The 25,613-nt window shown below is 43.4% G+C and overlaps 1 protein-coding gene across 9 annotated transcripts in view; it reads right to left on the reverse strand.

Moving 5' to 3' along the window:
- Positions 1-4,314: 4,314 nt before the first annotated feature.
- TNRC6B (trinucleotide repeat containing adaptor 6B) overlaps positions 4,315-25,613 on the reverse strand; it is a 223,687-nt gene continuing 202,388 nt past the window's right edge. For 8 of the 9 annotated variants that reach the window (XM_014588699.2, XM_006150748.3, XM_006150753.3 and 5 more), the window contains 8 exons: positions 23,391-23,528; positions 20,709-20,885; positions 19,014-19,160; positions 18,673-18,768; positions 14,537-14,761; positions 14,049-14,119; positions 9,802-9,941; positions 4,315-7,570 (listed from right to left, as the gene is read on the reverse strand). In XM_014588699.2, the coding sequence (XP_014444185.1) occupies positions 7,183-7,570; positions 9,802-9,941; positions 14,049-14,119; positions 14,537-14,761; positions 18,673-18,768; positions 19,014-19,160; positions 20,709-20,885; positions 23,391-23,528 (1,382 nt within the window). In that variant the 3' untranslated portion in view covers positions 4,315-7,182. The remainder of the gene's footprint in view (positions 7,571-9,801; positions 9,942-14,048; positions 14,120-14,536; positions 14,762-18,672; positions 18,769-19,013; positions 19,161-20,708; positions 20,886-23,390; positions 23,529-25,613) is intronic. The other variant, XM_006150751.3, reaches the window with a different exon arrangement.

Here is a 25,613-nt window from a genome sequence, read left to right on the forward strand (position 1 = left end):
GGCTGCTCCTTCTGCCAGCCCTGTGAACCTGTGCACACCTTCCTGTAGCTTCAGGAGCACATGGACGCACAGCTCGCCAGGGCAACATGGAAGCTGCCTTGGCAACTTTCGGGAATTTCTCTTCTGGAAAAAAAACAAACCTGACTCGATATTGGCTAGAAGCAAGTTGATCATCATTGGGAAGTACAACCTGAAAGCTAGGCTGAGGCACCAAGTGCTTTAGAAAAACACTCTCCTAATGGATGGAGCCTGGTGTAGACCTGTGCTGTGGTCAGGGCAGGACCATTTTTCCTGGTGTGCAGTTTCTTGTTAAAAACAAATGTAGGTGAAGAGCTAAAGTGAAAAGGAAACTATTTAAATGATGTGCAGCAAACACTGGCAGTTCCCATCAATTCTGTTACTTTCTTGGGTGGTGACAAGAGGGTGTGACAACAGATTGACAGTTTAAAATGACTTGGATGTTGGGAATAGTTCATGACTGCTTGAGATCTAGTCCCGAGTAACCACATGCATGTGGATGGCAAGGATGCTGAGCATGGGGAGTAGCCCTCCACCCCATGGCCAGGCCTGCCAAACCATCCTATATATATTCATGGCCACTTTCTTTGGCAGCATGGGGTAGGGCTGGGGAGGCTGTGTGTGGGTTGGTGTCCAATTTTTACTACGTTCATAGATTTCCGGAGATGATCATTATTTCAAATCTGAAGAATGTGATACGCCACCCCTTCGGTCAAATTTAAGGCCAAGAAAAAAACACTAACGTTGACAAATGGGGACCACCTCTGAATGTATTACACACCTTTGGCACTGACCATAAACTTACAGACCCTATTACAGGGTGTGCACAGACTCTGGGAATACAGACAATATTCTATATTTCTCTATATGGACAATGTCCCCAACAGCATTATGTACAGTTGTCTGTTTCTGAACTGGATGGGCACCTTGTGTTTTCAGATAAGGAAGCAGAGGGCATACAGCCTGGTGTCCAGCGGGGTGGAGGGCACCCTATTTTCTGAATGATTACTGAGGTCTAAAGATTGACATTCCATTGTGTACACACAGGCTAGAATATTTTCATTTGCACTATTGTTCGTGGCCTAGTTGTACAGTAACAGGAGGAAAAAGAACAAGAATTTTTTTGCAGTAACACTAGGAAGAGCAGTTAATGCATAGACATGAAGTATGAAAAACTTGGCAAAAACACTGGAGAAGTTTGATTTTGTTAAAACCAGCTAAAAAATGTACTGCTACTCCTTAGAAACCTTATAGAATACTTAAAATAAAAAATTCAAGCCTACGAAGTTTTACGTGTTGAATTTTAACTCTGAGGATGGGAAGTGGACCTCTTCTACACAGATTCAGTTGTTCCCTAACCTTAGGGATGGCTACTATCGCAAGGTCTGCTGAAAACATCCTGTTTACCCCACCAGGAGAACAGGCTTGGCTTGCGTAGTTTGCTCAGCACAAACGTATTTTCTTTCTATTGAAGAGGAGAGTCAGGATGGCAGAATATAAAATTTTAAAATGTCTGAGGTCAAAATGGAATTTGTCTGTTAACCCTACAAAAACTGCCCTCCACTCAAATAAAGTGGTGAAAATGATAGTGAATATTTGCAACAAGTTAATCGCCCATGAACTTTTAGTTTCTGCTAGATATTTGAGTAAAGGTGCTTCCACATTCTTAGGCAGGAGTTTCTTTTCTGTTTTCCCCCCTTCTGTACCCTTATAAACCACATTCAACTCGCAGGTGCTTAGACGAACCAATTGCTAACTTACGCTACATTCGTGTCAGAAGTGTGGGAAAATTTTCAGAACAGGAGCTGAAGTAATTGGAATTCAAGATAAAACTGATCAAATGGCAACGAATGGATGAGTCTGGCTCACTGAGGTACACTTATGGAAGAATTTGGGCTGGAGCCTCACTTGCAACACTGCTCATCAGTGAAACTCCTGTGAATGTGATAAACGAAAAGCTTCAATGGTTAAGGACTGAGGGATCAGAGATGTGACCGGGCCATCCATTTCTGCACAGTGTCTCTGAGATTTGAACTTCTTTACACACCTGAAGTTAGGTCACGGCACTGGGCCTGAATAACAGCAACAGCCTCCTGTCTGTCGGAAGACAGCCTTTCCCCTCCTAGTACTTCTCTTCTTTTGGCTACTTATGTGGCCAACAGAAACCAGGTTTGTGATGTTCAAGAGATGCACGCACCTCTAGTCACAAATGTTTAAAAAAAAAAAAAAAAAAACTAGTAAAAAATGGAAAGTTCAAACTTACATGGTCAAAATGTTCATAAATCTGTCGTGAGGGGTGACCAGCAAGCCTTTGTACATATGCGTGAATATGGTGGAAGAGAAAACCCTCCCACTGAATTTCCTGTGTGCTGAAGTCACCTGACCTCTCAGTAGACATGGCTCTTGCCCAAGAACACCATGGAAAGAGAAGAGCTTTTTTCTCTCCCATGACATCCTCACCATATCCTGTACTTAGGTCACTGCCAACCAACAAAGCGTGGCCAACAGAAACCAGGTGTGTGATGTTCAAGAGATGCACGCCCCTCTAGTCACAAATGTTTAAAAAAAAAAAAAAAAAACTAGTAAAAAATGGAAAGTTCAAACTTACATGGTCAAAATGTTCATAAATCTGTCGTGAGGGGTGACCAGCAAGCCTTTGTACATATGCGTGAATATGGTGGAAGAGAAAACCCTCCCACTGAATTTCCTGTGTGCTGAAGTCACCTGACCTCTCAGTAGACATGGCTCTTGCCCAAGAACACCATGGAAAGAGAAGAGCTTTTTTCTCTCCCATGACATCCTCACCATATCCTGTACTTAGGTCACTGCCAACCAACAAAGCAAAACTTCCACGAGCTGACAAAACGGGTTTTGGGTGGGGGGGGAGCTTGGGGAGAAAAAGGAGGACACAAGCAGAAAATCGGGAACCCCTCGCCATTGGCCCAACGCAGAGAGACTTTCCAAAGCACTGCAGTTGTCGCAATTACACACCCGGAGAAGTCAATGCACAGGAATGGGCATTAAAACACAGGGGAGGAACTTGGCATTCCACATTACTGAGACATCAAAGTGTATTTAACTTTCCTAATTTTTGTGTTTTATTTCAAATTGAGCCCACTGCCTTTGGGGCCTGTCCAGAACCACTCCAAAATTCCTTTATGGGCAAGCATCTTAGTATCTGTGGAGTGACTGAACCACATGCACATACACACGCGTCCCCCTGCTTAGGATGTCTGGGTGTATGTACGAAGGCACTAAAGCGGTTTTAGAGAAATTGCAGGCAGCAATCCCACCCACTCCCTTTACCTGTCGAGCTGGAGTTTCTTTCCCACTGGGACGCTTACTGTTTAAAAGAAGCTGTGGTCATGCTTGGGAACTCTGACCCCTGGCCCAGGAGGGAATACAAAAGGAGAATTCAACATCACCAAAAACTGAAAGGAAAAACTCCACATCTCTGGCTGAGGGATGGGGATAATTAAGCAGCAGATCTTCAACACAGCAATTAAAACGAGCGCAACAGTAGCTGGGAGCTAAGAAAGTAAAAAATCACTTGTTCCTTATTAGATTCTTCTATATTTTCTCCTCCCACAACAAACGGAGGTAAGACAGACATTCTTCATTAATAGAACAGTCCATAGATAATTCTCCTCTAGTAATGCCTATATTTAAAATTTGTTCCAAAAATTATTAACCTATATTTCCTAACTCTTTACATAGATTCTCAGCAATCCAACCGTACTATTTTACAGATTAGTTACTCTTTTTTTTTTTTTTATTTTTTTAATCTGTTGTTTCTTTCTTCCTTTTGTTGCTGGGGTTGGGGGGATAGGGAGAAGGGTTCCTTTAAAAAAATAAAAAATTACTAGGGGAGATTGCAATTCAGCCTTAAATGGAAAAGAACAAAATGATGGCATTCCCATTTATATACACCAAACACTCTCCCATTAAATTACACACAATTTCAAATGAATCTATGACAGAGCTCTTAGAAAGCTTACTCCTTCTCCCATATTTTTTTAATATAATGAATTTACCTGTTGCTGCTAAATTGATAATTTTTAAAAAATATTTCTATGTGTCTTAAAATGTGTGATTTCCCCAGTATGACAATATGTTTGGAGACTTCTCTTTTTTACATTTTTTAAGTAAAAATTGTTTAAACTTTCTGAAGTTTCAGGAACTTGTAAAAGTTATTAACAGGAAAGAAACAGCCGTCTATCTAGGATAAGATATGGTTAAATAAACCATCCTCAAAAACTGGCTTCCTACCCTAGAATTCCTGAGAATGCTTGCAAATTTTAAAGCAGGAAAATAAATGTTAAAAACAAAAACAAAAAAAACACTGTTAAATGCTCCCAGAGTTAGTCTTCATCTAAAATATATATTTATATGTATATATATACGCACTTTTTTGGTCTTTTTTTTTTTTAAGTTTTTAGTTTTTTCCCTTTAAGCTTATGATGGAAGAACATTTTAGCTTCTCATGTTTATTTTACATATTTCAAATCCCTCATTATGTCTTGTAAACAAGAGGGGCTCTAGCACCCGGCTTTCACCGTAGTATCGTAAGGAACTCAACTAACCCATAGTGCAGGTCAAGGAACCAACAGGCAGGAGGAGAGGAGGGCAGGGCGGGACACAGCAGTGAACCAGAGCGGCAGTGGACAGAGTCACCTCGGGCTTGCGGGAGCCTTGGGTCGTGCGCGGGCCCAGGGACACTAAGATGTTGCCTTCTGTAGATGTCTGAACACAAGCTGCTCTTCACCTGGAGGTCACCACACACAGAGAGCAGTCAGTGGGGGCTGGACACTGTACGAGGGCAGTGGCGGAGGGCACAGTGGTGATGAAACCCAGAGGGCAGGAGGAGGGCACGCTCAGGTTCTAACCAGGCATCCAGCGGGATCAAAGCCAAGCCTCGGACTCGAGTGAGACCACCCTCCCCCTCACTTGAATTATGTCTGTCGGTCTCTACTGAGGCTAGGTATATAGCCAACAGGGTAAGCAAGAGGACTACAGAATGTCCCACTCTGTGTCTCACAGAACCACTTAAATTCAAAGACTTCGTTTTTGCCTTTTCCTATACGTACCCCCCTACACACAGACACAAGCTACAAGTCAAAAACATTAGGCATTGTTGTATCCTTCACTGAAGATGCTAAAGAAAGAAAAACTCCCTTGTCCTCAATAGCAGCAAGTTATGGAGGACAGTAGAGGTCTGCTCCCACCAAGGGTTGGAATGGGCAGGTATCTGCTGGTACAGAATGTCGGCACTTTATGTTAAACAGTATGATGCAGACTGGGAGGTCCACACACGTGCTAGCACGTCACCGGCACACAACCCCTCCCCCACCCGCCACCCCACCAGCCATCTGCTTCGCATAAATGGGTACCCCTTCAGGTCTGTTATAACTCTCTTCACAATAAGCAGTCTGATACATTTTGATTCCAACATAAGTACATACATGTTGGTGATAACTGTGGATTAAACGTTGCCCCCTGTTCGGCCCAGAGTACTACTACATTGATGCTTAATAATAATAAAAAAAAAAATAAGTCTTTAAATACCGAAATAAAAAAGCAACATTACAAAGGGGGAGGGAAGAGGTCAAAACCAAAAAAAGGTGCAATACTTAAGTCTTTGCTAAGTTATACCTGCCTAAGCAAAACCACATACACAGGAAATACACAACACAGAGGAACAAAAGGAAACGCTTGAAGTACACACTGGTTTAAGAACATTCGTTAAGTAAACGTTTCTGTCAGTGATGGCCTGGTGCTGTAACACGCCAGGGCCTGGCACAGGTAACGCTCAGCGCGAGGGGAGTAGAGGGAGGAGCTGCGGGGCTTGCAGGAGGCTGCTCACGCTTGTTTCTGGTTTCACAAAATGAAAGAGAGAACCAATAGAAACCTTGAATTCGGCATTACCTGATTTTTTTTTTGACACCTTTCTCATACCTGATCACACAGGAAAGAGGGAACACAGTTTTTCTGCTTTTGAGACATCACATAATTAAAAACTATCTTAACTTCTGTTCCCAAGCTAACCAAAAGGCCTGAAATGTCAGATACTCCAATGTGCCTAGTGGCCATTCACTTTAAAAAACAGAAATAAACACAGAGTTGCTCTAAGAGAGAGGTACCTCCTGAGCTTTGAGTTTTTGGACTTGGCAGTGCTCCACTCTACTGCTAGGTCAATAGAAAAGCTAGGGAAATCTCACCTTTGGGCTAATGTGAAAATGGAAAGGAGCACCCTGCTCTCATCATTAAAAAGTACTCTGCTCACCTCCACACAGCCCAGTGGAGCCGCCAGTAGCAGTGGCTCCCTGTGCTTGTGTGTCTCAATCTAAAACAAAAATAAAAATAAAAAGCAGATGGCCGGCCAGCCAGCCTGCAGACTGTCAGCAATGCAGCTTTTCGAGAAGTCAGAAGGGTAGAGGGAGGAGGGCAGGACACAGGCACACACATACAGAGACAGAGAGAAGGATGCACGCGAATGCACATGAACACACGTGCACACACATACCAGAACGAGCATGCCTGGGCAGTTACATGTGCCAGAACACACTGGTATTTATCAACCAGCCAATCTCAAATTTTTTCCTTTTTTTTTTTTTTTTAGGTTTTTTGTGTTTTTGTTTTTAAAGTGAGGCTCCGTCAAGTCTTCCCTCCCCCCTCCCCCAACAATTCTTTTGAATTTCCCTCCCTCCCAAACATGGTAGACCTAAGGACGGAAACACACCCAGTGCAAACAAAGTTAAAAAGCTATTTTTTTTCAGTATATATGTTTCTTAGCAACAACTTCCATATAACATGAAAAAAGTGAAAAACTAGAAACTAATTTTTTTAATTTTTTTGTGTTTAAATTTAAATGGTATGTGTACTTGCTTCACATTGTCTTTCTAGGTTGGCGTTCATGATTCAAGTATTTCAAGAGTGATATGTTCTCTTTTTGGATTCATATTCCAAACGAAAAAACTGAAGTTATAAGGGAGGCAACTATGTGCTCAGACAGTCTGTCAATGCCCCACCTTTTTTTCTCTCTCCGTTTTCTTTTTTCCTTTTAAAAATGTATTTATTGCAAGTTGAAAAAAAAAACGAAAAGGTCAAGTTAGTGCTGCTGCTGTTCCAAAAAAGGTCACGAGGTCAGAGTTGAAAGTTCTAAGTTCAGATTGAATCCGACCCTCCTCCAAGAAGGTCACCAGGTAGTAAAGGAGCAGGGCTGCCCATCCTGTGGGGATCTTCTACAGTAGGAACTCCCCACAAGCTAGAAGAATAGTTTGGGGGACCCCACAACGAAGCGCCAGCAAGATCGGCCCCACTGCTGCCACCAGCACTGCTGCTCCACTGCCCGAGCCCAGTGGACCCACCGAAAAGATTCAGAGCAGGTCCAACCGGATCTGACTGGTTCTGGCCAGTCTCCAGTGACTGCCAACCCGCAGCCGGTGCACTTGGGGTTGCTGCAGGTGTAGGGGGCTGAGCTTGCGCCAGAAAGCGGCTAACTTCGTCATCGGTGGCAAACTCAGCTAGGATGGTAGTGTTTCCCAACACACACCTAGAAAAAGGGAGAAGAGAGCTATGGATCTGAGGAAAATCCGACAGCATACACAAGGATTGAATACTTTCTTTTTTTAAAAGAATTATTTCAATCAACTTAATTAATTAATTTTCATTTGACGAGAGAGGAACAGAGCGACAGACAAAGAGAGAGAGAAAGTGAAAGCAAGCCGCTAGGGTCCAGGACTTAAACCACGGTCGGCCATGTGGGAATCCAGTGCCCTTCCCACCATCCGCCTGCTGGCTCTGGGTCAAATACTTTCAGTCCTCACTATCAATGTGCGGTCCTTTGACCAGAAGCCCCTTACTCCAGGGTGCTTTTTAGAATGCAGAATCACGGGCCCCACCCCAGGCCTATGGGATGAGAACCTGCATTTCAACTGGACTGCTAGGTGATAGAGAACTATTAATTGAATGTGACAAGGGGGCTGTCCATGTCCTGGTGGGTAAGGCAGCTGGATTCCATGTGGCCAACTACACAGTTCTAGTCCAAGATGTAGCAGCTTGAAAATACATGTGGGGTGCATATGTGTGCCCAAAATGGCAAAAGGAGAAGGAGATGGAAGGGAAGGGACTGCACTGTGATCTGCCCCCACAGTGAATGTTTTCTTACTTCTCTCTCTCTGGTGAGTGCATGCACTCTTTGGCAAATTTTAAAGTAAAAGGTATCTCTAATGATCAAGATATCCAGAGGCCACAAGAGAATACTATGTACAGATATCTCTTGGTATATGGAACTTATACATTCCTGACCACTTGTCAATAAAAAAAGAAATGTGTGTGTGGTGGGGAGGGGGAGGATGAGTGGAGCACAGAGAGTATTTCAGTCAGCAAAACGACATGTAACTGTAATGAGGGACACCTGTCATTACTTGCTCGTCTAGACCCGCAGAATGTACAGCACCAGGGGTGCACTAAAGTGACACGCATGTTCATCAGCTGGGACAAATGTTCCACTCTGGCATGGAAAGCCAATCATGGGGCATGCCAAGCATGTGTTGGGGCAGGAAAAGTATAGGAAACCTCTGTATCTTCCTCTCAATTTTGCTATGAGCTCACGGAAAGTCTTTGTGTATGTGTGTATGAGTGCACTTGTCAGGGAGACAGAGAGACAGAGGAGAAAGCTCCCCACATGAGGAATGGTCATGACACAATCCCTTCTCCATTTCTCCCTCCTCTTGAGATTTTGGGCATGCACACACACATGCCTGGTGTGTTTCTCAAGTTGCTGGATCTGGGACTCTAACCACAGGGTCAGTAATATGGAATCTGGCTGCTTAAACCACAAGATCATGGAGCTTCTGCAAAATAAAGACTTTTTAAAAAGTCATCTTTTTATGCCCATCTAAAGTAAAAGATCACATCCAAAATCTTGAGGCAGCTCAGTTCTGACACCTGGAAGTGCTCGGTCTTAGGGCTCACTGGCTGCACCTCACCACCGTGTCTGCTGTGTGTAGTTTTGTTGTGGCATCTGTAGCTACTGGAACTCAACTCTTCTCTGTCAGTCTGACAGGGGCAGGTAGGTGGACAGTCAAAATCTGACTGAAGAAGTCCCACCTACTTCAAGCAAAAACCCTAATATTCCCCCAAGACCACAACAGTTCATAATTTGCGAAGAGATCTAAGTGAATAGGTAGGTTCTAATATGGAAAATGACAGCACTTACAATGTTTCACAGTTTTATAAACATTGGTTTCATTTTTCCTATTTACTTACAACTTCACGTATTTACATTTGCAATTCTTTTTTGAAAATTTTTTATTTAACTTTATTGACTCATTCATTTATTTATTTCAATTTGACCAGAGAGGGGGAGGGAGGGAGGGAGGGAGGGGGAGAGAGGGAGAGAGAGAGAGAGAGAGAGAGAGAGAGAGAGAGAAAGAGTGAGAGAAAGCTGCCAGGTCCAAGACTCGAACTGTGGTTGGCCATGTGGGAGTCCAGCACCCTTAACCAATCAAGCCACCTGCCGGCCCAGTCTTCGCCTAACTTTGTTCACCCGTGTCGCCTTCCTGTGTACCCACCCCGGCTGGAGCACAGCTTCCAGCAACAGACACAATCTACGCTTAGTTAGATGAGAAAGACCTGTTTCCTGAATACCCGTGACTGTACATGCACATGCAATGGGGCCATTCTGGGGCACGTTCTCCTGCATCTTTGGCTGTTATGCAGATGCCCAAATACGTGGCACCTTCCTGCACTTTGTTGAGTGAGCGGGGCTGGAATACTCACATGTGCAGTGCAGTTTGGGCCTTGGCCGCCTCCTGTTTGGTGCTGTATCGAATCAGGGCAGTGCCCTGGGTTAGATTCAGATGGAATGTCAGCAATGGGCCATGCTGCATGCAGATGGTTCTCAACGTGGACCCATCAATCTAAGGAGGAACAACATTCGTGAGATGGGAATAGGGGAGGTGGGAAGGCAAACCTTATTCAGAGCACTGACTGAGCTGAGAGCTACTGTACACAATCTGTAAATAAAAAAGTTGCCAGAAATACAGTTACAAAACAAGGCATATGATTCATCCTGTAGTCTATTTTCTCTAAGTAATAAACAAGTGCTATGTTAATTTGTAGAGCCAAAAAGGGCAGTAATGAAATAACATCCAAATAAGGAAATAAGTTAACATACAGTTCTCAGCACTGGGGCCAGCCAGTGGTGTAGTGGTTGGGGTGGCTGGATTCCACATGGCTAACTATGTGGTTTGGGTCCCCCACCCAGCAGCTTGAAAAACACGCCAGGTCAGGCCCAGCAGGTGGCACAGTGGTTAAGGTGCTGAACTCCCACGTGGTCAACTGCAGTTCAAGACCTGGACCTGGAGTCTTGAAACACACTGGGCACGTGTGTGTGCCAAAATCCCAAGAGGAGGATGGAGGTGAAGGGACTGTGGCATGGCCATCTACGCCCCCGCCCCCCCGGGGATTATTTCTCACTTTCTGTCTGTCTCTGCGCCAAGCTGACATGTCCTATAGCAAAAATCTCTTTAAAAAATAAAAAATAATCAAATAAACAGGTATGTGGGTGCCCAAAATCTCTAACGGAGAATGGAGGAGGAAGGACTGCAGCATGGCCATCTCTCTGGATGGGGGCGGGGGGGGAGGGGGAGAGGCTGCTTTCTCTCTTTCTCTCTGGTAAGTGTATGCACCCAACAGCAAATTTTTACAAATTTCAGCATTATCACTAGTGTATTAGTCTTCTGCCTTCCTAGTTAACAATATGAAGAGCAAAAGAGAAAGAAACAAACCAGAAAAGCACTGCTAACCATATTCGGAATGTTAATGGCAACCTAGTTCACACACTATCTTACTCCTACACTTGCATCGTCATGAGGTAGAAACGATTTCTTTCTCTCTCTCTCTTTTTTTTTTTGGCTATAGGGCATGTGTGCTTGCCAGTGAGAGTGGGGGAAAGTAAGAAATCACCCCCTGGGAGTATAGGCCACACAGCAATCCCTTCTCCATTCCCCTCGAGGAATTTTGGGCACACATGCATTTTTTTAAATGTGCTTTTTTAAATCACTGGGTCTGATACTCAAACCATGCAGCCAGCCACATGGGAGTTACTGCCTTAACCTCTATGCTATGTGCTGGTCCCAAGTAGTTCTAATTCTTTTAAAGTAAGTCTTTCTAATACAGATAGCACCTGACTTAGGATGTTTTGATTTTACATCGGTATGAAAGCAAATGTGCATTCAGTAGAAGCTGAACTTCATTCTGTTTTTCACTGTCAGGAAAGTATTCGGTAAATTATGAGATATTCAGTACTTTATCATAAAATAGGTTTTGCATTAGATTATTTTTGCCCAACTATATGAATGTAAATATTTTGAGCACATTTAAGACAGGCTTGGCTAGCTATGATGTTCAGTAGGTTAGAAATATAAAATGCAATTTTTACTTATAAAGTGTCTATGGAATGTAACACCTTGTAAGTTGTGGAACACTTGCATGCCCACATTCATTTTATGCACATGTACATGTATACTTAGTGTTTTTCTTAAGACAGAACATGTAAACAGCTGGTGAGCTTGTCTAAGCTCTTTTCAAAACAGTGTCCCTTTATTATTCCTCTTATCCAAACCATGTAATAACCAGACTATGTGACAACTCCTCAAAAACAAACAAACAATCAAAAAACCCCGAGGCATGTGTAATTTTGAGGGTAAGACTTCATACTTAGGTCAGCTCTGTAGTGTAGTACTTAGGTGCTAAGCAGAAGCAGCCAGATTCATATGGCCAACCATAATTTGAGACCCTGGTGGCCTCAGAAACATACTGGGTGCATGTACCCAGGAGGAGAAAAAAGGACTCCAAGATGACGAGGCCCCACAGGAGCAGGGAAAGGACAGGTTTTTCTGTTGTGTCAGCCCTCTATCCATAGGTTCTTTTAAGATTTTCTTGCCATTGGGCGCATGTCCTTGCTAGAGAGAGACAGAAAGTGAGAAATCACACCGCAGGGTGGATGGTCACTCTGCAATCCCTTCTCCTTTCAGGATTTTGGTCATGCATGCACAGATGCCTGGTGTGATTTTTATATCACTGGGTCCAGGAACTAAACCATGGAGTTGAACATGTGAGATGTAGTGTCTTAACTACCATGTTACCTGCTGGACCACCTTGGGTTCTTTATCAGCAGATTCCATCAATCATAGATCAAAAACATTCAGGGCCGGTGCCAGCAAGTGGCACGGTGGCTGAGAGAGCTGGACTCCTACATGGCAAACCACAGCTTGGGTTCCGGACCTGACGATTTGCTTTCTCACTTTCCCTCTCTCTCTCTCTCTTTGGTCAAATCAAAAATATAACAATAACAGATAAAATTTAAAAAATTAAAAATTTTTTTAAATTTAAAAAAAAATCGGGGGGGGGAGAGAAGAAAAAAATTCTACAAAGTTCCAAAAAGCAAAACTTATACATACTGTAAAAAAAAAAAGGGCCAGCAGGTGGCATGGTGGTTAAGGGCACTGGATTCCCACATGGCTGACCACAATTCGAGTCCTGGACCTGGTGGCTTGCTTGCTCGCTCTCTCTCTCTCTCTCTCTCCCTCCCTCTCCAGTCAAATTAAAATAAATAAAGTTAAATTTTAAAAAATCTTAGATTTGCTGTGTATAGAGTAGTACACTGATTTCATGTGAATTAAGTGACACATGGGTATTATATTAGGTATTACAACTAATCATAAAATGATTTAAACTATGCAGGAAGATAAGTATAAGTTATATGCAACTACTAAGCTATTTTGTATTAAGGGACTTGAACTCTTGAATTCTGGTATCCACACGGGGTCTTGGAGTCAATCCCTGAAGACACTGTGGGATAGCTATATGTATTTCTTTTTAAAAATTTGCTATAGGGCATGAGAGAGACAGAGAGAGAAAGGAAGCACTCTCCAGGAAGAATGACAATGCCTCAATCCTGTCTCCTCCGTTCTCCTCTTACAATGAATTCATGTGTGAAAAGGAGTGAGGAGGCATGAGGCCAGCAAGTGGCATGGTGGTTAAGGCACTGGACTCCCACATGGCTGACCCTGGTTCGAGTCTGCACTTGGCAGTTTAAAAAATCATGCTGGGCGTGTGTGCACACGTGCCTGAAATCCCAGGAAGAGAATGGAGGAGAAGAGATTGTGGCATAGCCATCCCCTGTGGAGTGATTTCTCACTTTCCCCTCTTACTGTCTCTGGTGAGCACACGCTCCTGATGGCAAAAATCTTAAAAATAAAATAAAATAAAATAAAAGGAAGAAGGCATATTTAAGTTTGTAAACAAGGTATTGTAAAGGTTGTGCTGTCTGGTCCAGGTTCAATTCTGACGGTTTATTCGGTCTCAGTTGAGCGTTCAGCATAATGGTGCTGCAAAGGCATTGCATTAGTTATTAAGGTGAAAGGGGGGGTGGCTTGGAGCACATGAAATACCACCATGGAAAAAACCACCCTGAGGTCATGTTCTGATGAAAGCGAGCTAGAATGCCATCTTGGTACAAAGAGGAGAACAGAACATTAAAAGCACCCACGGGGCATGTATGCTATAAAATTGACAGGATCCCTTCTGCTGCAGAAATGAATGGTTAATTATTTATGATGCATAAAAATGGTTAATACTGAGCCTCAGGTCTTGAGAAATAACTAACACAAAAACAGGTATAGCTTTACCATGTGTGGTTGAAACATCCCTATCCACTTGGTTCCAGATTCTGACAGGCACTTCTTTGCAGTAAATTCTCTCTGCCATGCATAAACTACCAGATAAGAATACCCTACCATTTTATAAATTAAGCATGTTACTATCTCATGAAAGCAGGCATGCAGCTGAGCGACAGGCACCCCTCCTTTGAGAGCAGGTTGTGAACCTTGGGTGGGAAGGGAAGATCCATCTCCTGCAGGCAAGACCTCCTTGCAGTGCCCAAGAAACAAAGCTTTCATGTTCAAGCCTCTCTATTAACCCACTCAAGTCCCAGCTAGAAAACCATGAGGTAGCAGGATTACCTGTGGAGTGAGATTGTGAAGAACCAGCCAGTAACTGGGACGAACTGAGCCACCATCACTCCAGGTAGAGGCTGTAAACAACCAGAAAAATGATTTAGGAAGAGCCAAACGTTTCAAGACAGCCGCGAGGGACACATTTTCACAGAGCCGACACGTTCCCTGTTTGTGAGCTCTCTCTCTTCCCACCTGACACTGACCTTTTCTTTTCTACTCCGCCCTGACCCCATGCGCCCCTACACCTCTCATCAGGAACACAGTGTTCTCCCAGTGTTCTCACTCCGCTCTTCATTTTTATTCCATCTGTCCCTTGGGCACTCTTGGGTCCCTTTGCCTTATACTGACTGCAATTTTCCACTCAAAGGACAATTTTTTCTCCACCAGACAGCCACGGTTTCTTCTCATGAAGACCTCTTCCTATCTTCACCACCTGCGTTAACATAAGCCCCTTTGGATGAACAATGGCACTCCTTTAGGCAGGTCCTCCTCACCCGAGGCAAGCCGTGAGTCCTGTGTCCCCCACCCCCTGACTGATCGGGGTGCTGTGCTGCTCCAGGGAGATGACGGTTTGGGGTTGGTCAGACCAGGAGGTGGGCGGGGCAGCGGTGTAGTGTTCCTGGAGGAAATATGATTTTTCCACATCTTGTTGGAGAGATGAGTGGGGTTGTGTCCTATGGGATCAGGGGACCATGTTGATTTGTAATCAGGGAACTTTGCTGTAAGAGAAAAATGACGGAAAGAACAAGGTTACCTGAGTCACTTTTGTTATCAATATACATTTTGTCTATGCGCACACATAAATGATACATATTTATATTCCAAAAAGTATAACAACGTTGTTCTTTGAGCTTACTGCTCACATAAAAAATAAAAAAAAATTCAGTAACTATTACTCTGAATGGACAAAGTTAACCTATGAAAAGGTTAACCAATCCTCTACTCTCTACTACTTTAACTAAAACCACTTAAAATGGAAGGTATAGTCAAGGACTGAGTATTCCTAAAGCCATCAGGCTTATAAACTGATAAATGTAGTTAGAATGTGGACCCTGGAGGAACTAAAGCATGTTATAAATATTTACTGACTAAATAGAAAATTAGAAACTTTTATGCTTTTCTTGTGTCTCGATCCAGCATATTATGTATCACCATTCAAGCGAATTTTTCAAACACCCAAAAAGAAGGGCTTACTGTACAATACGACTGTACTATACGCGAGGCACTGTTATCAGTGTCTGGCACTGGCTGTGGGCAATATAAACAGCCAACCTCAAGAACCCCATGTTCAGATGGAAAGAGAAGAGACGAACAACAAAATTAGTAATCCCTGGCAACATCATACATGTTCAATACACAGAGGAGAAAGAAAATGCTAGGTTGTCAGCAAACGTGTTACGAAGACAAATCCTGCCAGATTTACCCAAATGGGTGGGCTCAGAGAAACAAGAGAATGTACATTACGGGCCAACGTAACTTTCCCTGTACCAAGTGTGTCCTATGATTCTGGTTGAACAACACGGCATAGGGTCAAAAGGACAGAGACTACTAATGCAGGCGGGGGGCGGATTAAGATGCTGTCAGTTTTTGCAACAGATTCAGTGTAGGGTATTTAAACCTGGTGGACAGAAGGAATGGATGAGAAATACGATTGAGGAAGAAACCATTCAGGAGACATTATGAGCTGGATCTAGGGAGTGAGGAAGAGAAGAAGGTGGGAAGAAATACTGAGATTTTGTGACAAAATGACATGAGGGCATCATTAAGAAAACTAAAAGAGCTTCTAGGCCAGTAGGTTGCATGGTGGTTAACGCACTGGATCCCACAAAGCTGACTCTGTGATTCAAGTCCTGGACCCGCCATCTTGAAAATCATACTGAGTTTGGGACCAGCAGATGGTGGAACGGTTATGTTGCTGGACTCCCAGTTAGTTGACCATTGTTTGAGTCCAAGAACCAGTGGCTTAAAACTCATGCCTGCTATGTGTGCATGTGTACCCAAAATCCCTAGAGGAGAATGGAGGAGAAGGGACTGTGGTGTTGCCATCCCCCCAGGGGGTGATTTCTTGCTTCCTGTTTCTCTGTCTCTCCAGTTAGCACAAGTGCCCTATAGCAAAAATCTGTCTTAAAAATAAATAAATAAAAATATACCAAATTTTTGTGTGCATGCTCAAAATCCTGAGGGGAGAATGGGGGAGAAGAGATTGTGGTGTGGCCAACCCCTTGGGGGGGTGATTAATCACACCCCACCCTTCTCTGTCTTTCTCTGGTGAGAGCATGCGAACTATAACAAAAACTAAAGAAAAACAAAACAAAACAAAACAAAAAAAAGAAAAGGAAACTAAAGAGCTTCATTAAAAAGGAAAGACAATTTGGGAGACGAAGTATAGGTTCAGTTTTGACAAGTCTGAGGCAACTCATGGGCCTTTTCTCAGGTGATTGTCTAATAGTAGGAAAAAGTTATGTGGCTCACCTGAGATACGAGTATTTGCAGGACTCAAAGTGTTGGGTGAAAATAGATTTTTACACATAAAATAGGTCCTAATAAAAGTATAATGCAGCAGGGTAGTTAGGAACATGGATTTCTATTTTTCTTAAAGATTTTTTACAGGGGGCTGGCAGGTGGTGTGGTGGTTAAAGGTGCTGGATTCCCATGTGGCTGACCGCGGATTGAGTCCTGGACTTGGCAGCTTGCTTTCTAGGTTTCTCTTTCTCTCTCCCTCTGTCTCTATCTGGTCAAATTGAAAAATAATAACAATAAATGGAATAAAATAAATAAGTAATTATTTTTTTAAAAAAAGGTTTTTTGCTATAGGGTGCATGTGCTCATTGGAGAGACAGGGAGAAAGAGAGAGACAGAAAGTAAGAAACCATACTCTAGGGAGGATGGCCATCCCATAATCCCTTCTCCCCTATTTTCTTCTCAGGATTTTGGGTATGCATGCACACGTGTCTGGCGTGAGCTTTAAGTTGCCAGGCCCAGGACTCGAATTGCAGCTGACTACATAAGAGTTCATCTGCTGTTCTCAGGAACATGGAATATTAAGGTGCTGCCTTTACACAATTGTTCAGACCTGAGGCAAATTATAGCACCTCTTTGAATTTGACTTTTTCATCCATGACATGGGGTAACAATAAGACCGAGTCAAAAGCAGAATCCAAGTTGAGGTTTAGCAAGATGCCTGGCCTGCAGAAGCACTCGATGAGCAGGAGGTCACTGCTGTACTGTGGGTATGACACACAGCAGGAATTTTTTTTTTTTTTTGCTGTAGGGTGCGTGCACTTGTCAGAAAGACAGAGAGAGACAGAGCGATAGAAAGTGAGAAATCGCCCCCCCAGGGGGGATGGCCACACCGCAATCCCTTCTCCTCCATTCTCCTCTCGGGATCTTGGGCACGCACGCACATGCGCCTGGCGTGAGTTTAAGCTACCGGGTCTGGGACTTGAATCACAGTCGGCTACATGGGAATTCAGCGACATAGCCATTACGCTAACTGCTGGTCCCAAGTGGAAATTTTTTAAAGAATTAATTTATTCATCCATTTATTTTAATTTGACCAGAGCCACAGAGATACACAGAGAGAGAGAAAGAGAGAGAGAAAGTGAGAAAGCAAGCCTCCAGATCCGGGATTCAAACCATGGTCAGCTATGTGGGAGTGTCCAGTGCCTTAACCACCACGTCACATGCTGGGCCATACACAGTGAAAATTTAGAAAAGCACAATTCATAGACCATTAACATGCAGTGACTTCGTAGGCAGCTAAAGGTTTGCTTTATTTACTTTTGCCTGCACTAAGCACTAAAGTCTTAATGACTCGAATGGCCAAAGGTCCAACTTTTATGAAACCAAGGTGTCAATTACTTAAGATCTGTCAACTGATAAGGTGTTGTACTAAGTTAGATTTCAAAACCTTTATTATTATATCCAACAACTCTTCTATTACCTACTGTCTTTTTACAGTATTTTATTTGTATGTTTACAAAGACGTGGGGAGGGAAGCACTCCCCAACAATGTCTCAATGCTGCAATGCACTCTCAGCTTTAGCCAGTTCCAAATCATGAGCATTGGTTTCCCTATGAATTCAGGGAGGTCTCTGGAAACGAACCCAGAACCTCGTCATGTAGGCGAGCCTTGTAGAGTGCCATTTTTAACCGCTGTACCACCATCCAGCCCCCATCCATTCCTTAGTGTTTGTTGGTAAAATTAATTGAGGTCTTCCTTTATCCTTTGGCCATCTACCCTTATTCTGTCTTCAAGAGGAAGGGTTTTTAGAGAAAAATAAGCTATAATAGGTTGCCTTAGGAACCAACTGCTTTTTCCCATCGCACTCTTACGGTCCGGCAAGCTGACTAAGAGAAGAGCATTCATGTCACTGGGCTGCAACCTCTGCCCTCTGAACTTCCCAGCTCCTTGCATCCCATCACTGTCGGCCTCATCCCAAACTTCATCTGTCTCATGGCCTGTGAGAACACAGAAGCTCCTCAAGGACGTGGCAAATACACGAGGTGTACTTCCACTCATGCTGACCTATGCTATTCAGCTTCTGTGAGAATATTTTTTAAGAAATAAAAGCCAGTTTCCATTTTGATGGAGACCTGATGGGAAAGTGCTTGCAGGTCGCACTCGTACCTGAAGTGCTATGAACGTTGGTAAAGGAGTTGTCAGAGGCACTGTAGGGCCAGGCACCAGGTGAAGGCAGCGAGGTGTTGAGGGAAGAATTAGACCCTTAGGGTGAAAAATGATGAACAAGAAAAAAATATTAGAGATAAATGTCAGAATAACCAGTGAAACTATGAGAGTATTTTATTTAAATGTCAATGAAAAGAAAAATAAAGTATAAAATAAGTGTGCAAAACAATATTCTTATGTGTTCTGAGTAAATTGTTAAGGATTAGCAAGGACAAATGAAGTCACAGACGACAACTGTGAGAACGCTGGTGCTGAAGGCGCACAGGGAACCCCTCACGTACCTGTGGTGTTATCCCGCAGCAGGTGGTGGTCAGTATCTACAATGGGAGATGTGGCTGTGCCCCCCAGCACACTTCCCGGGGTGACATAGGGGTCGGATTCAGGGTCGATGTTTTGGATACCTTTCCATGGCACTCCTGGTTGGAATTCTGAAAAAAGGAGAACAAATAGAAGAACGGCAAAATAGTTGTTCTGTCTTTCTGTGGTGTGAGCCCGCTGCTCTAGCTCATCACAGGCCATGTCTGGGCTGTTCCTATTCCTTGAAGAATTGAGGCCATAGGTGGGGAAAGCAGGAATAAGTACCCTGGTGGTGCTCAAAAGAACTGTCTGGGTATTGAGGACAAGAACTAAGAGAACACCGAGACCGGACATCAGCGATCTTCCCCATTTTCTACAACAGCTGTTAGCCAAGATGCACAAAAGAAAACAAAATACAAATGATCACTGCTACATGGACGTTGAGGGAGAACCAGCTTAGCATCAGGAGCCTGGAATACACGAGGGAGCTTACTTTTTTCTCCCTGAGAGGTTTTTGCTACAGGGCACATGTGCTTGCCAGAAAGACAGAGAAACAGAGAGACAGAAAACGGGAAATCACCCCCCCGGGGGAATGGCCATGCTGCAATCCCTTCTCCTGCATTCTCCTCTTGGGGTCTTCGGCATGCACGCACATGTGCCTGGTGTGAGTTTAAGCCACTGAGTCCAAGACTTGAACCACAGTTAACTACATGGAAGTCCAGCAACATAGCAATTATGCTAACTGCTGGTTCTGAGCTTACCATGTTTTAGTGGTTAATTTAAATCCTATTTAAAGCTATCTGTTAGAATTAGTAAACTTTTACTTCATAATCATAATGAGGAAGAGCAATATGCATCCTTTATGAACCCTATGCATTATACAAACATACTTTAATAAAATGAAATTGTATATATTCATGTCACACATATATGTGTACAAAGGTCTAGGACATATAACATATTCATGGAAATACTGATTTTTACTTGTACTTTACTAACTTTTCTCTAAAAATTCTATGGTCTTGGGACCAGCAGATGGCATAGTGGTTATGTCACTGGACTGACATAGTCGACCGCAGTTCGAGTCCCGATAGCTTAAAAACCACTCCAGGTATGTGTGTGTGCCCAAGATCCCAAGAGGAGAATGCAGAAGGGATGGGAGTTGTGATTTCTCACTTTCTGTCTCTCCGTCCTTCTCTCCAGCAAGCACACGCACCTTACAGCAAAAGATCTCTAAAAAAATGTTTATGGTCTTACGAAATTAACAAAATGTTTACGAATTACAGATCACACCATTATCTTCAGTTTCTATGCCAATGACTTTTCTGATTTTTCTACAATGAAAACTGACTATGCCAAAGATAGAAAGGGGGAAAAAAATCAACCAATAATCTCACTGCATTCACTACTGCATTCCTGAAACCTGAAAAATAAATACCTGTGTAATGAATAAACAAATCAAGCCGAGAGACACTTCAATGTCACCCTCAATTATTCCCAGACTCCCAAACTAATGAAGAATTTCTGTCTTCCCACAGCTCCTGTTTGCTGTTCTTAGACAGTAATTAGTAAATAAAAGCCAGTGCCTTAGTTAAGTGGGTTGCCAAAACAGTGTTAAGGACCTGAAATTAACATTGAAAACAAACAACATCCTAGAAAAAGCATTGCCTGCACAATACCTGGAGGCCAGCTGGCATTGCTGGATTTACTTCCGACTTTATTTGTTGGTGGAGATTTGGCAGGTAACCAGCTATCACCAGCAGGACCCGTATGGCCACCCAGTGTGTCACCCGAGATGATATCAAACTGGTTGTATGGTGACCCTCCTCGGGCTTTACCAGGGGCCACTATAGCGCCTGAAAAAAAGAGAGAAAATCGATTAACCCAGAAAGAACTTCTATGTACACGAGCTGTCTATTTTTTACTCAAAGGAACATAAATAAATACAGATGCTGAAGCCTACGGATTACAAAGAATACTGGAATGCGGCTGTCCTGCAATCTCAGCGGTTAAGGAAGAAGCAGCAAGACCATGCACAACTCAGTTCACTTGTCCAAGCTTCTCAGTTTACTACTTAAGCACAGAGGATCACTCTCATTCTTGAATGTTGTCATCTTAAGAAATTTAGCAAAATGCGTACAGACTACAGATTATATCATCATCTCCCGTTTCTATGACAATTACTGAGGAGTAAGAAATGAGGAAAATATTAAATAACTTGCAGCACATAAGGGGGATGCTACCCACTCAAGTTCGTAAGTGCTGATCAGCCTAGACCAGCAGAAGCAGTACTATAAAGAGAGAACCCACTGGAGAGAAAAGCATCTGCGATTGCTTTAAATTCCAAGGCAATGAGATGGAATTCTCGCCCAGGGTCTCTGCCAGCACAAGGCCAGCAGAGCACTCTACAGCGCAGGGATCCATGGCCTCACACACGAAGAACAGCAAATCCTTTGTAACTGCTTTCCAAGGGCATTTCAGTGGTTTGGTCAGTGCCCCCCTTCTTGTATTTTACGTGCTACAGGCAGGAAAAAAAAATTAAAAGCTTACAATTCCTTTAAACTAACAACAAAAGAAGTGCTTTACTTTAAATTTTGCACACTGCACTACGTCACTTCATCTATTCTTAGGATGCTGCTTATGAATAAATAACATTATTTTCAGGGTAACAAAATAGTTGTGTAAATATTGATTAAAATAATCTGCTTGGTTTGGCCTAAAAGGAATATTATCAAAACTACCTCCACGCTCAGCTGAGAGGGCATTTACTTTGCAGAAGCCACTGACAGAAATCTGGCTCAGGGGCACATTTCCGTGAAGCAGTGGAAAATGAAAGCTCTATTACCTCGGGGACTGCTAAGGAAATGGGGAAAATATTATCTACAAGCTTTAAAAAGGCAAGCAGATACTTTACCTTTGAGATATGCTCTCACATGCCATTCTGTATTTATTATCACACACTTATCACGTCTTTGGGGACAAGGGGACCTGGTGAATAATCATTTACGAAGCAATGAAAGTGCCCAAAGGTAGAGATGACACCAAGGTCAGCTTATTCAGTCTATAAACAGGTTTTATAATTGCGATGAATCACTCTTGTTTTTATATGAAATCTAGTGATAGTGCTTAGGGACAGCAGGCTGAGAACTCCACGTGGCTACTCTACCAGGCTCCTAGATGGGCTTCTTAAAGAATGGCTCATAACGGAAACCTGAAAGGCATCAGATGGAATGACTGGGACTGAGGCCTGCCAGGGAGCTGCAGCGGGAATAGCCAGACACTATTTTATACCCGGTTCTCATGGGTACAGTTGAGTCCAAGTGAATTACTGTCAAATGAAACAAACATTGGAACAAAGCCTGAAGGAAGGTTCTGAGACCTTTTATCCATTTTACAGGGAAATGCAGAAGTCCTTACAGAGAATCATGGAGAGGAAGAGTCGGTCCGCATTCACGTCCGAAGCCTGCATTGGCCTCAAATGCTGTCTTGTAGACAACAAAGAACAAGAAAGTTTTGCAAAAAGTTAAAATCCAAAGTACTTTGATCTGTCAGTCATATTTTGGGGATTAAAGGACAGAACAATGTTAAAAGAAGATGCACTTAACATTGTTCAAATAATCCATGTGTTTGTGTGTGTGTTGGGTAGTCAGAAAAGCCATGACGCATTTTTGCACAGAGAAACAGAAAAATACATCATGATTTTCCCGGCAACCCAATAGGTATGTGTGTATGCACGCACTTTTGTGATCTTCTGCTCCGCAAGCAAATGAAACAAAAAGGCAGTGAGCTGGGCCCGTTCTCTCAGCCAGATTATTATGGTTTGCCCTGCGGGTGCTCAAGTTCACAACTACTACCCTTAGCTCCACAGCAGGTAGGAAATTTTATTCCCCTTAATTACAATTAGCACTTTAAATTTCTTGTCATTTGAAATAACTATAGGCCCAACATCTTCTCATAAATGATCATAAGACTAGGAGGAAAAAGAAAAATAAAGAGATTCAAAAGAAAAAGCTGGGCCAGCCGGTGGTGTGATTAAAGTAGCCAAATCCCACATGGCCAACTACACAGATCAGGACCTGGCAGCTTGAAAAAAACCACTGAAATCATGAGTACCCCAAATCCCAAAGGACAGAGAAATGGAGGAGAAGGGAGTGCAGAGAGCCCACTCCCCATGGGGAGTGCTTTCTTCCTCCCTCTCTCTCTTCCCTTCTCCATCTCCCCAGTGAGCACACATGCTCTCTGGCCAAAATAAAAAAGAAAACATCAAAGAGCTATGCTTTAAAATAATCCTATAAGATACTCTGTAAAGGCCTGCCAAGGACCAGAACAGCTCCAATATGGCTGGTTTTGCTTGCTCTTACCATTTTTGTGCATATTTGCTTCCTGTGTGGCTACAGAGGGCAGTCCCTCCATCATGGAGGTCCACTGTTTAAAGCGAGACTCGGTTCCGGCCTCCTTCCCACCAACCATGCCATAGTCCATGCTGCCAGAGCTGAAGCCTGTAATGGAGAGCACCACATTTTATGTCTTTCTGTAAACTTCCTGTACCAATAACCATGACTGCTTTCATTTGTTACTCACAGACTAACTCATAAAGCTCTCTACTCAGAAACAGATGTGCTGATTCAAAAACCTAAACTTGGTTACTGCTTGCTAAAAAAGCGAACTCTTAGTGAAGGTCTGAAAGGCACGTGCCCACCATCTAACAAAGTCTGGCTCAGTGCACTCAGGCAGCCACTTTTCCATGCAGCTCACTTCTGCGCCACTCAGGGTGTGGGGGCAGGGGCCCTCCAGCTGAGATGAGAAGACTACCGATCAAACCAGTATGGCTCACTGCAGCGACAGGGTGGTTAGAAGGGTATCACAGGGAAGAAGAGTCTCTGCAGCAAAATGTGACCTAGGGCTTATAGCAGATAGTTGGGTAATCCGGGAAACCAGGCTGAAGCTCTGATCCTTGACAATCAAGTGTCATTGTGAACCTGTGAGATGTCCATCGTGACTTCTACGTTCAGCAAATTATGGGATGAAGTACAGTGGAGCGTGGAATGGGACAGGGAGAAATGAGAGTCACGTTGTGTAAAGTGTTCATCAGAACAAGGACTTGGGGACTTTTACTTTCTAAGACAGAAGATAAAGAAGTTTTTAAGCAAGAGAGAGATGACTAGCTTTGTACTGGGACGTTGGAAAAGTCATGATACTTTTTTGCATAGAAAAACACGTCACGGCTTTTCCGACGACCCAGTACTTTAGAGAAAGAACAGTCATCAGCGCTGACACTGGGGCAGGTGGCGGTCAGGACGGAATCTGAAAAACCAATTGAAAGCAGCCTTTATGCAATGAAGTAGACCCCAAAGCTCAAGAAGGCCTCTCTGTGCCATGACCCTCAGGGAAGCCTCAGGTGGCACCAGGGGAGTGTCCCACTACTCAGTTTATGACAGTGAGTAATGCCTCCCCATTGCACAGAGCCCAAGAGCGAAAAGTCACACAAAAAGCTTGTTAAGGGTCTCAAGGGTCCACCATCCATTTATCAAAATGTATGTAATACTTCAACAAATCGACTCTCAAGAAAGGAAAATAGAAAATTAAATGAGAGAAATGAAATAGGAAAGGGGAAGGATAATGAAAAACCACAGAAAAAAGAGAATTGGCCACAGTAACTACAGCAACAGCAGCACAAGTGCAGGCTTCCTGGAAGGTGGGAGAGGGCCCATCACCTCAAAGTCGAGCTGCTCTTACCCACGAGATGCACCTCCAGCAGGGGCAGACAAGGCTGCATCCATCTGGCACCTACCAGCTGATGGCACCTTACTAGTCCTCAAGCTCCATTTATTCAAATCCACTGAGAACCCAGGTCCTGTTTTTTCCTTCTCGTCATTATTCTACTTGTCTGAGGTAGTTTTAAAATGCATGATAAATCAAACTGAAACCTAGCACTTTTTCGTCTTTTGGTTTCTGCCATAGGGCATGTGTTCTTGATGGAGAGAGATGAAGAGAGGGAAAGTGAGAAAAGGAAAGTAAAAATCACCCCCAAGAGGGATGGTCACACTGCAATTCCTCTTCTATTCTCTTCTTGGGATTCTGGGCATGTATGCACATGCGCCTGGAGTGATTTTCAAGCTGCCAGGGCCAGGACTTGAACCACAGTCCTCCCTGTGGGAATCCAGTGCCTTAACCACCATGCCACCTGGCAGCCCCATCTAATACTTTTCTTTAAAAAATTGCCAGAGAGCAAGTGTGCTTGCCAGAGAGAGGGAGAGACCACCCGTGCACCCCCCAGTGGAGTGCATTCACACTGTAATCCCTTTCCTCCAGTTCTCCGTCCCATTAGGATTTGGGGCACACATTCACTCAGTGTGTTTTCAAGCCTCAGGGTGGAGAGTCAAACCAGTCCTGTGGATGCAGCTGATGTGTTAAGGCCCTGCCCAAAGTATAACACCTTCTGACCTTGATTTAAAATGCTGTTATTTATATAGAGAACAGTTTCTTCATACTGTTTGTAACTGAACTTACTAGTCCAAGTGATTGATTGGAGGATGGGATGGGGTAGGGAACAGAAATCCTTAGAATGAGGTAAAAATGTTCAA

This window comes from Tupaia chinensis, unplaced genomic scaffold (assembly GCF_000334495.1).
Source record: "Tupaia chinensis unplaced genomic scaffold, TupChi_1.0 Scaffold000294_5, whole genome shotgun sequence".
In the NCBI taxonomy this organism is placed as follows: domain Eukaryota; kingdom Metazoa; phylum Chordata; class Mammalia; order Scandentia; family Tupaiidae; genus Tupaia; species Tupaia belangeri.